The 12,942-nt window shown below is 38.5% G+C and overlaps 1 protein-coding gene across 2 annotated transcripts in view; it reads left to right on the top strand.

Annotated features, from left to right (window-relative positions):
* Positions 1-4,413: 4,413 nt before the first annotated feature.
* The window catches only part of LOC128864485 (clavesin-1), a 28,743-nt gene continuing 20,214 nt past the window's right edge, over positions 4,414-12,942 (top strand). The window contains exons 1-2 of one of the 2 annotated variants that reach the window (XM_054104169.1): positions 4,414-4,623; positions 4,914-5,177. In XM_054104169.1, coding sequence (XP_053960144.1) covers positions 4,941-5,177 — 237 coding nt within the window. In that variant the 5' untranslated portion in view covers positions 4,414-4,623; positions 4,914-4,940. Of the gene's footprint in view, positions 4,644-4,913; positions 5,178-12,942 lie in introns of both variants that reach the window. The other variant, XM_054104168.1, reaches the window with a different exon arrangement.

Raw genomic sequence — 12,942 nt, 5'->3', positions numbered from 1 at the left:
ACTTTGCGCTACAGTAGCAATATTCTCAACAGAACGTCCCGTTTCTGGTCTGTCAGTTCGTGTTCTATCCGCGACAGAACCAGTTTTTTGAAATATTTTCGCCAACATTTGAATTGTCGACTCATTGGGACGATTATTTCCACCAAAAAAATCACGAATTTTTTTAAATGTTGCTCTTGCCTTTATCTATCATTTTCATAAGAAGTTTTAATAATAAAAATTGTAAAATTGTATATCTACTTCGCGCATATCAAAATTACATAAAAAAAGTTACAGTCTAGGAATCATTCACTACTGACATCAAGGCGTCTCTTATCAAAGACCCTTTACATACCAAGAATGATAGAATAGAAGATTGCGCCAGCCCAAAACCATGACGTCAGTAAAGAAAATAAGCAAACGAAAAGAGGAGTGAGTGAGAGCAAGTGAAAGTAATTGGAAATCCAAGAATGAAAACAATAGAATGCAGTGGAATGGATGTTTGTTTCTTATGTTTTAACTGGCTTACAACTGGTTGGTATTGCGCTCATAAATTTGCACGCGCTTACATTTCCACTCAAAGGTTTCTTTATTTTATGTACTGCCGTCACCCAATTGTCCAATGTGCCATGAACAAAGTGGCGGATGGCGCCACCTTTACATTCTCTACATCCTAAATGTGCGTAATATTAACTTCTTTTCACCAACTTGACATAATCATCCCAATTCGTATTTTTTATCTATCCTTCATTATGCCCTCCAGTGGAATCAAAGCATTAAATGACTTCTGCAAGGAATAGACGATGATAAGTTTGTTGGCTCCGCCGATGTTATGTAGAGGTTATTGTTCTTTGAATTGATGCAGAGCACCGTTCAAGGTGTGTAAGTACTTATATGTAAATGTGACCAACTCTTCGGAGCTAGAGCTTCAATACAGGTAGAGTTGAATCGTCCTTTTAACGAAAAGTTATAAAATGCCAGCAACCTTATGTGAACTAAAGGGCATACACTTAAGCTTCGTAAACAAAGCTAAATTTATTACTTGCAATTGTGAAAGAGCCATAAATAAAAAACCAATAATAAATTCCAAGATATATCCCTGGATCTATACAGTTGCCTTAGGACCTATTATTCTATAATGGCGTGAGTGCAAGGTGGTTGCGGTAGTCCTCAATCAGTTCACTAAACTAGAAAGGTTTAATTTAATTTTCTACTTAGTTTCGAAATACGTCTTCTCAGTGGGAGCCTTAAACCCAGAGACGGTCTTGCATACTACACATATTTTTCTGTCTTCGCGCAACACCGTTCCTTGGGATTCCCGAAAGTAACTTGAATACAAAAGCTTCAAGCAGAAACAAGAGATGGAAAAATTATCACACTCCTCCTTACAATGAAGCCCGTTTATATAGATGGTTAAAAGCTTGATGGCAGAATAGGAAACAGAGTTTTTGCGCAAAGCCCACCGCTAAAATGGTTTAATGGTTGTCAGATTACTGCAGTGTCTTCCAGGCTGGGATTTCAGCGATTATGGATGATACAGCAATAGTAAAAGTTTTCAAGCTGTAATTAAAGCTCCACACACAGGTAATGGCTAAACAGAAGAGATTCCAGTCTTGTCAATGTCAGTCTTGAAATCCAACGGAGAATCTCTCTTGCCAACAAGTGCTACTTTGGACTAAGTAGGCAATTGAGTAGTAATGTTCTCTCTCCACGAACAAAAGTAACACTTTATAAGGCTCTCATCATGCCCGTCCTAACGTATAGCGCAGAAGCTTAGACGATGACTATATCCCATAAGGCTCTTGGAGTGTTTGAGAGAGAAAACATAATAATCCTTCTTCCTCACAGTTATTAAAGTCCTCCCGCATCATCCCTGTCCTTCTGAAAGAAGATGACAGCCGATTAGGCGACCACCTTGAAAAATTTGATAGTGGCGCTTCGGAAGACTTACACATTTTTGTGTTTTAGTTGCATTCTGAGGAACAATTAGCTGTATGAGCTTTCCAGCTGACTAGATTAAGTCGTGCAAATGATGCAAAGCTCCAGTGCTGAGAGTAAAACCTACTAAGAAAATCCTGAAAGAGAAAAGCCTACTCTTTGTTGAAAAAACCAAGCTAAGAGGGACATAAGTAACTTCATTTGGTTTTCCAAAATTGATTAGGCGGCTATCAAAAATAAAGAGGAATTGTACTAAAGAGTTTTCCAAAAACAGGTATTATTTTGAATAGCCCGCTTTTTCGGTAGATGTCACTTTTGAAGCTGACATTTTTTGTTATTTGGCAAGTAGACACTACGCCTTTAATAAAAATGGAACGATACACGCTTAAACAACGCATTGAAATTATTAAAATTCACTATAAAAATTGTGAAAATTTGGCAGAGACGGTTCGTAAAACTCGAACATTTTTGAGACATCGTGAAGCACCTTGTCGGACCGCAATACAGAAATTGGTGAAAAAATTCGAACTGTTGGGCCAATTTAGTGCACGTCGCTCAAGAGCAGCCGAAAATTTTGCCGTTGTAGCCGAAAGTGTTGAAGAGAACCAGGGTTTGTCCATTCCTGGTCGTTATTTTGAATTAAGCATTCCACAAATGTCATTACACCGTATTTTGCACCGATTTGGGTCTTAAGGCTTATAAAGTCCAGTTAACATAAGAACTCAAGCCGGCCGATCATCAACAACGTCGTGTCTTTGCTGATTAGGTCGTTGAAATGCATGAAAATGATCCGGAATTCCATCGAAAAATCATCTTGAGTGATGAGGCCCATTTCCACCTCGGTGGCTTCGTCAACAAACAAAATTGTCGGATCTGGGACTCAGAAAATCCAAGAGTTATTGTTGAAAAGCCTATCTATCCTCAACGTGTGACTGTTTGGTGCGGTTTATGGTCCGACGGAGTCATTGGACCTTACTTTTTCGAAAATGAAGCTGGAGCGACAGTTACGGTTAATGGATTGCGCTATCGAGAAATGATTAACGATTTTTTAAGGCCGGAATTGGATGGTATTGATCTGGACAAAGAAAACCATTGATATTTTACGGGAAAAGACCTCCATTAACACCTCTTATTGGAAAACCCTTTATAATACCATATTCAGACACGTATTAAAGAAAAATCCAAGTCAAAATATTAGCCGTTATTTTTAAAAACCTCTTACCACATTTACTTTTCAAGTGAAACGCACTTTATACTCTTCTTATCGCCAAACATTTTAGTATCAAAAGTACATACCTATAAGCGCATACATACATAAACACACATAAGAATATAATTATAAATATGTATGATCGAACAACAACAATGACAAGTCAAATCGGCGCATTAATAAATATGAAATCGAACATGCACGTACATATATATAGTACGTACATACAAGCATACAAACAATTGCAATGGAGCTACGAAACATGCATTTGGACTCTGGACATTACTTACCACATTGCAAATGACGCATACTCTTCATACGGTACTTGTAGACAAGTGTGAGTATGCGTATCGTAGGGAAGGGAAATACGCAGAGTTGATTAAAAGCTTGCCGAAGCCAGAATCAAATTGGAGGGAACTTTGGCAAACGAGCAGAAATTTGAACTAATTCGTTTATTATATCAGTGGCGCAATCGACAGCAAAACGATGGTGATTTCAAGGCACAAAGTTCTTGTTTATTGTTTGCAATTATTCCACAGCTAAGCTCAACTAACCTTTGAATCATCAACGACGCCGATAACTGCAAAATTGATTGAGGTGAGCAAATGGATGCGAAGGTGGGCTAGTTGGCTGGAGAAGAAAGCTTGCGATGAAGCTAGAATCAATAAACGATAGCAAAAACAACAATCGTGGTGAACTACAAAACGAACGCAATATTTTGTTGATAAATACATCACGATCGACAGCATCGCTGTTGCTGTTGCTGTTGCTACGAGTATTTCCGTCGCTTTTGGTACTTCGATTGTGGGCATATACATATGTACATGCATGCATGCAATCACATATTTTAATTGCATCTGTGTGAGTGCACTGATAACAGCCACTTGGTGAATATTCGACGATAATGTTGCTCATTATTAATAAAGATTTTTTTCGACGACTAAGAAAGTCGAGTGAAATATGAAATGGAAAATAAATACATATTAAGCGTAAATAAATACATGACGAAAATATTTCATTTGTTAAATGCAGATAAGCACTTGCTTGCATAGTGATCGACACAAACGTCTATACCTTAACGTCAGGCTTGCTGCTGGCCGCTCTATCTCTATTCTATCAGAAATACTCGTATTTTAGGCGTTCAACGCTTCTGGGACCGGCGACAATCAACAGCAGCGGCGTTCACTATGAATGTTAAGCGCGCTTGACGTTTGGCTTTGGCGACGGCGGCCTGCGATGCGTCGACGTCGAACGTCGATCGTTGATCGTCTTTCAACATTAATCAAAGCGAGCCGAACTTGCAAGGCTCCAAAACAGCAACGCCAAATTCAGTTGAATTAAATGTTTTGTCGGATATGGAAGTAAATTTTCATACTTCTACAAAATTAAACGTTAAAATTCAAAATCGAATTTGAACTGCATACATACATACATACATACAAACGTAGTGAAAAAGAAAAGTTAGAAATAGAGCGCATAAGAAATTCTCAGACAAAGCAAGTATTTACAATAACAGGTGATTATCTTGCACGCTTGAAATTCATAACGACACGCATGCACGGCAAAGTGATCCTCAAGTGATCGTCGTAAACAAATTATTTACCTTTAAATGCACGCGGCTCCAGCACTTTAACTGTGCTGCAATTTTAGTTAATTCTAGAAAGGTTTACGAAGATTGAATAGAAGTTTACTCTACTGTGCGTGTACTATTAAAAAAAACAAAAACAAAAATAAACATCGGAATCGTTGGCAGATTGTGCAAATTTTAAAATTTCTAATTTCGCAGTAATCAACTATCCACCAAAAGTACAACATGTCCAACGTTAACAGCGAAGAAGCGTTCAATATACGCGTGGATTACTTGAGTCCCGAAACAGTGGAGATCGCCAAAAATGAGCTGCGCGAAACACCCGAGGTTAACGAGGCTGCAATTAAGGAATTGCGCGAACTTTTACATGCTGCCGAAGATATTAACTACAAAGATGATGATGAATTCCTGGTGATATTTTTGCGCGCTTGCCACTTCTATCCACAAAGTGCGCTCGAAAAGGTAGGTCAGGCCGAAAAAGGTTGACGACAATAGTTTATGTGAAGAGAATAATAATAAAAGTAAAAGTTAAAAAGAATCACAAAATAAATACGCAATATTTGGTGCAGTGAAAAATGCTGAATGTTTTCTGCAATATGTCACGACGTACATACGACGTTCATTTGAAAAGTCCGTGCGAAGCGGGGAGATGGCGAGACTTGCGCATAGCGAGGTTATGTTTAGTTAGTAGCATCTCTTGGAAGGACACACACCAAGTTTCTGCCAGATCGGTCCATTTCTTTATATGTATTTGGCATTTGTTTGAATCGAGAATGGCGAGTGATTTTCAAAAAATCCTTTTCCACACGACAACGCACCAACTCACGCCCCACCAGTTGCGGTCGTAAAATTAATGGTAATAGAATTCCAATTCGTTCTCCCTCTTATTCTCCGACTTGGCTCACTCGAATCCCTCAGACTACTATTTGCTCCTCAATTTGAAGAAATGACTGGCGGGAGAAAGATTTTATTCAAACGAGTAGGTGATTGCAGAAATTACTGGCTATTTCTCAGACTTCGACAAATCCTATTATCCGGAAGGGATCAACAACCTAGCACAGCGTTGGTCGAAGTGTACAAGTATAAGCTTAAAAGGAGGAGACTACGTCGCAAAATAAAAAAGGGTTTACGCTAAACCCTTAAGTGGTTTTTATTTTTGCACGGACTTTTCAAACGATCCTCGTACATATACAACAGCGTATAAAATATCAATTATAATTATTGGACTTTTGTATATAATAACGGTATTAGAATTTTACTGTTATAAATATTCATATATTCATATTCATTTACCAACGCATAGAATATTTAATTCACTTCTCTCACTTTAGATTTTTTGTAATAGGTCTATTTATAAGTTCGTGCGGTTTTACAACAGATGGCGTAACTTGATTATTATTCCATCGATCCACATTTCCAAACATTCATTGGAGAGCTACTGTCGTAAGGCACAAACGTCAGTATAAGTTTTTTATTTGAAGCGTAAACAACAATATTTTTACCACACTTGAAAATGTCGAATTTCGTGCCAAATAATGTGTTTTTGCGGGGAATTCTTCTTCATTATTTTAATATGAAGAAAAAAGCAGCCGAAAGTCGTCGTATCTTGGTGGAAGTTTATGGTGAGCATGCTCTATCTGAGCGAACGTGCCAGAAGTGGTTTGCACGCTTTAAAAGTGGTGATTTTGGCTTGGAAGACGAAGAACGCGAGGGTGCGCCGCCAAAGTTCATGGATACCGAATTGGAGGAATTGCTCGATCAAGATCCGGCTCAAACGCAAGAAGAGGTTGCAAAAACTTTGGGAGTTGATCAATCAACCATTTCCAAACGTTTAAAAGCCATGGGAATGATCCGAAAGGTAGGCCATTGGGTGCCGTATGAATTGAAGCCAAGAGACGTTGAACGCCGTTTTATGGCATGCGAACAACTGCTTCAACGGCACAAAAGAAAGGGTTTTTTGCATCGAATTGTGACTGGCGATGAAAAGTGGGTCCATTACGACAATCCAAAACGTCGGGCAACGTATGGATACCCTGGCCATGCTTCAACATCGACGTCGGCTCAGAATATTCATGGCCTGAAGGTTATGCTGTGTATCTGGTGCGACCAGCTGGGTGTTGTGTATTATGAGCTACTGAAACCGAATGAAACGATTACGGGGGATGTCTACCGACGACAATTGATGCGTTTGAGCCGAGCACTGCGAGAAAAACGGCCGCAATACGCCGATAGACACGACAAAGTTATTTTGCAACATGACAATGCTCGGCCACATGTTGCACAAGTGGTCAAAACATACTTAGAAACGCTCAAATGGGATGTCCTACCCCACCCGCCGTATAGTCCAGACCTTGCGCCATCCGATTACTATCTCTTCCGATCGATGCAACATGGCCTGGCTGACCAGCACTTCCGTAATTACGATGAAGTCAAAAAATGGATCGATTCGTGGATTGCGGCAAAACCGACCGAATTTTTCACAAAGGGAATCCGTGAATTGCCAGAAAGATGGGAAAAAGTAGTAGTAAGCGATGGACAATATTTTGAATATTAAATTTGTAACCATTTTACGTCAATAAAGTTTCAAATTTCGAAAAAAAACCGCACGAACTTATTCATAGTCCTATTATTTGAATCAAACATTTGAAAGAACTCTCGCAGAAGCCACGGATGGCTTTATTTGGTATTTTACATATTCCAAATTTTTAACAACTTTTTTTGAAGCTATCAAGGGTTATGTTGATTAAGGTCCCAAGTTTGCTTAGCATCTCGTTAGCATAGTCCCACATCGACCGCCGTAGTCGAATGGGTTGTTGCGTGACTACCATTCATGCCGGCGATTCGAACATGGAAGCATCGAAAGATCACAACAGTTTTTTCCAATAGCAGTCTGCCATGAAAAGTTCTTCATAAAAAGCCATCTGACTTTCGGAGTTGACTTAAAGCTGTTTGAGGTCCCTCTATTTGTGAAAAAAACAGTAAGACGCTCCCAATAAAGGGTGTAAGCACCAGTTGCTACATTGGAATGGATTTATATCTGAAGAAGGCAGAGGTAATTCTTCCGCTGACTGCAAATTGGAAAATGTTGGCGACAGGAGTAGAATCTCGTTGAAAACAGAATGGTCTCTTTCAAAAACATCTATTGCGTGAGGTTTCAAATGATCTACTATATTATATGTTTTTTAGATGATATTCCGCATTCAGTTTGACATCTTTACCTTTAATAAAAAGAAATGGAAGTGTGCCAGTTTAGCAAATTTCGGCCTATGCCATCACTGAAGAAATATTTTGGAATTGTTCTACTCTTTTTTCAATTCTACGGTTGACGGACATTGTAGCTGCATACACCCGATCAACATTTTGAGGGCTATGGCGTTGGTAATATATAATAAAAGTATATTTGCATGAGAAAATATTATTTCCGGTTCTGCGTACCTCCTTAGTAGCATTTTGCATCTTTTCCTTTTTTGAAAGAGAGAAACATTTTTTTCGTGAAAGAAGTACGCACGGGAAAGAGTGAGACGTTTTTGTTTGGGGGGCACGCTTTGGTATATTATTCGTATTATCAAACCTAAAGAAGTAAACGTCAAAACCAACAAATGTTGCCGAAAACAATTTTGCCCGTGTGACCACGAATAAAACATCAAAAGAGTATTTCTCGTGTCTCACAAGTCTTCATTCTTCTTCACAATTTCATAAGTTGTCTTGCCTTACAAATTCGGTTCTAAAAGAAGCTCACTTTCAAACACCAAATGAAATGTTACTACTTAGCAATAAGTAGGCAATGTAACAGGATCAAGAAAATTGCATGGGAAAGAGATTTTGAGGAAGGAAGCAAAGTTCCCACGACAGTCAGTTCTATGTTACCGGAACGACCCACATTTATATCCGGCCAAGGACTGTGACTCCAGCAGCATTTCTCGTACCCACTTACATGGGGAAAGTGTTTTTTTGTAAGGTTGTTATTATTCAACTCTGTTTTGTGTAACCAGTTGTGTGTTCCAGCTTTCCAAAATAAAGATAAAAAAGCGAATATTCGATGTACTCTTCAGTAGTCGTGCCGCTACAACTACGATGAAGAAATTGTTCTGATTGCTGAATGCAAAATCAAAGCAAATCAATGCAAATATCAATGAATCCATTCTAGTGTTCCAATAGTCGTGAATTTTGATAAAAGCATAGAGTTCGCAAGCATTTACATAAGAATAATTATAATTATATTAACCTTTAATAACAGTCCACTTCATCAACCCAAACCAACACTAGTGGCGCAGTCCACATAACGTACAGCTCATTTTTGCTTTGGCGCCAAAGCCAAAAAAGTCAGGAGTTCAGGCGTCGAGATTTTAAGCTGTTAAGCTACAGAAAACGCAGCAACTGAATTAAAAATTAAAGATAAATCATTTATGGAGAGAGAATAGTATAATCAGCGAAATGAAGAGACGAAAATTAGCTAACTTTTTACTTCACCTAATATTATAAAGGTTTTATAAGAAAGAAAGAAAAAAAAGCAAAACCAAAGGCAAAGTATAAAAAAGCCCAAACTTAAAATATGCAAATTGTAGTGCCCGATATATAAATATATTATATAGTAGTAAATAAATACTAAACATGGCTCATGTGCATACATACTAAATAGTTCTCGCACACTAAGGTGCCGATAACTTGAAAAATGTAAGACAGAATCAAACAAAATAATGCAAAACTTCAAGTTTCTTGTTGATATTCTTTGTTTTTTCTTTGCAAGGCAACTGAATATTTTTACTACACACATACATACATATATACACTACAAGTGTAGTGCATAGGCACGTAAATACAGTGGCCTAAAAAAGCGTGCATCAAAGACTAAATATTGGTTTGAGAGTTGCCTATAATTTGATTGGTTAACGTAAATACTTATTGACTTATCTTTCAAGTACGGCAAATTTTTTCTTGGCTTTTGTCGTCAGTGGAATTATTTTGGTTCATAATTGGGAAAAATCCATAAAAACATATATTTACATGCAAGGGTAGGTGCTTCTAAAAAAATTGCGTTTAAGAATCAGAAGAATTTTGAAATATCCTAGCTGCAAATTTTGCAGTCAACTACTACACATTAATGCCATTAAGTATGTGGAAGTATCGAATGGGTACCACGTCTTCACTGGCTGCTTAAAATACCTTCGAATCGCGGATTGTAGATGAAGAGACCAGACGGCGTGCAAAGTTAGCAGAACATTATGGCCCAGCTACAACCTCAAATAAACGTCATCATTTATAAACAGGAAACGACGGGACGCTTGGAGACTCACTCACAGTCATAACTGGCTTTTGTGAATGCCCTGCCTTATGTTAGGTGAGAATGTCAACCCTGGGCAAACCACTGTTCGAGAGTCTCGAACAACTTGCTGTCTTAGGGGTCAACAACCTGATAAAGTGGATATAGACATGCTGTAAATAACATTAAACGAGTTGGTAATAAGTGTGTGGCAAATGGTGCGGAAGCCCTAGTCGGATTCTGGAGGAATCTCCACTTCAACCAACCAACCATATGCAAGTATCGAATGGTCTCCTCGTCTTCGCTGGCCGTGGTTCAAACAGTCGGTCAAATTTTGCTGATGAGGGTCACAAATGTTAGCCCTCAGCTCGCCGAAAGGGATTGGCTTGTTAGCGTAGACTAAAGATTTGACGTTTTTATTATCTGTTTAAGAAAAAAATCATAATGCATATTACTTCCGGTCCTAGTCGGAACATAGAGTGAGGAAACAAATGAGATTTGTGTCAGCCGCTATGTGTCTGATTTGGTTCCAAGTGGTAGTGGAAGGAATCTTGTGGAAGAATGTGAGCATCAAAGTTTGACGTGGCAACCTCTACGTCGACTCCCTTGCAAATTCCATTGATGTTGTTCAATTTTGGCAACATTATTTTCTTCCCTACGAAGAGTATGTCCAATCCAATTCCATTTTCGTCTTTTTCTTTTGGAATTAATTGGGCAACTTTTAATAGGCACAAGAAGGTCCACATTGGAGATTGATAAAAGATGCGGCATTTGGCTCTGAGATTTGAGAATTTGTGGACAAACGTTTGACAACGTCGACTTATGTGGTCAGTCACGAGCCAGGTCTCTGAACCACATAGGAGGACCGATTTTATGTTGGTATTGAAAATTTAAAGTTTTGTTTTTAGTGACAGGATGCGAGATCGCCACAGTCTGCTAAGCTTATGAAACGCAATTCGTGCTTTACAAATACGAGCTGCCACATCTGCAACTACGCCACCATCTTTGGTGATTTGGCTACCGAGGTAGCAGAACTCATCCACATTTTCGATTATTATGGCGTTTTCGTTAGTTGTGAGTTCAAGAGGAACGATGAGCTGTATGCGCTTTACGACGACCTAGACATAGCGCAGCGAATAAAGATCCAGCGGCTACGCTGGCTAGGTCATGTCGGCCGAATGGATACAAACGCTCCGGTTCTGAAAGTCTAATGAATGTTTAATTTTTGTGAAGTTTATTTTAAGACCAACTGCTCGTGCATTATTTTCTAATTGGCGAAGTTTTTCAATGGCGTCTGCTAATGTGTGAGTCATAACGCAGATGTCGTCAGCGTAATCTAGGTCACTAAGTTTCTGATTTCGCCTCCATTGCAGTCCTTCTAGAACTTCTGCATTTGTGAGTTTTAAGATGTCATCAAGCACTGTTCTAAACAAAAGCGGTGATAATAGGCAGCCCTATCGAACGGCTTTGTTTATAGTAAATTTCCTGCTGAGTTTTCCTTTGAAGCGGTCACTGCGCTTTGCAGCAACGCCGCAGCTTTGCAAAGAATATGGCATACCGAGAGATGGAGTCAAAGGCTTGAGGTAAACCCAGAGAAAGTAATTGAATATTGTCAAGTCGCATTATCGCGTTTCCCAATTGATGAGCGCTCGCCATGAGATGATCCAGTCGTAAAATGTCGCATTCAAAAGCATCGTCTTATTGGAACCACAGCTCGGATGCATCATTATGAGCTCTGGCTGCAGAAAATCGAGTAACATCGTGGCATATCGAAGATCATTGACGATAAGGGTGTCTCCTTACTCATTTTGCTATACCATAAACCGTACTAAACAGTCAATCTTTGTGAACGTGAAATTTGCTTGTTAAGCCAGAAATGGTTCCCATTGGAAAATATGATTTCTTGGACATAATTCCGATTTATGTATTTATAACTCAGCCAACGTCTCGTTAATATTTTTTAATAATAACCACACGTTTGACAAACGTTAAACGCTTCATGATGATGAAATGACAAACTCTCTCAAATATTTTGACTGCTGAATGTCATTGGTAACTTTGACAGCTGCAGAAACGCAGCATTTAGTATTGATACTTTTTTTTAAATGCCAAACCATACTCGACAGAAATGTCAACAAAGTTTGCCGTTCTCAGCTGTCAAGCCATAGTCATCGATATCGATAGTTCTCATGCGGTTAAAATTCACCCGATAGTTAGGTAAAACAAGGTGCCTTTTCCAACGCTGTCGCCATTCAAAAGCGAGTATTTAAAAGCAACTAAATACTTTAACTATTTTAAAGTATCAATGCCAAGTAGTTCCACTATAGAATTTCCTACTGGTACTGAGCAAGAAATTTCTTCGGCAGAAAGTGAAGTTGAAATTATGAAGCCCAATGTTGGATACCATAATTTGATAGTCGCGCAAAAAAGGCTCCAGGCGATTGGTGCAAAAAAGTTCAAGCGCAGGCAATGCAAATGTATTGATTTTCATGGAAAACACTAAGAAAATTTGCTTTCATTATAAAGTTTTATTTTTACTTCTATTCCTATCCCAAAACTTAAATAGCATCGCTTTTATTCTCAAGCCGTTTTCCTGTACCCAACTCGAGCGGGAATCGCTGAACAGAACTGCGATATTTATTGTTCCGGTTTTTGCTTAATTATTGATTTGATAAAATTAAAATTATATTTCTGCCTATAGACGATTTTATTCTATTTTTCCCCCGTTCATTGCCTTGCCGAACTATTGCGCGATAAGCTGAAGCGTTAAAAAAAAAAATAATAATAAAAAAAAACCCTCCTGATTAAGTGTCCTACTTACGTAAGTGTCTGCATGCAAAAATACATACATCCATACATATTTCCATGCGGACACACTACATATTTATAGCTAACAACAGATAGATCAGAGAGCAGCTTTTGACCTCAATTTTACACAAAAAACAATTGATTTATTAATATGCGAAT

This window comes from Anastrepha ludens, chromosome 5, assembly GCF_028408465.1.
Source record: "Anastrepha ludens isolate Willacy chromosome 5, idAnaLude1.1, whole genome shotgun sequence".
In the NCBI taxonomy this organism is placed as follows: domain Eukaryota; kingdom Metazoa; phylum Arthropoda; class Insecta; order Diptera; family Tephritidae; genus Anastrepha; species Anastrepha ludens.
The sequence above is the reverse complement of the archived record's forward strand: the minus strand, read 5'-3'. Positions and strand labels throughout refer to the sequence as shown.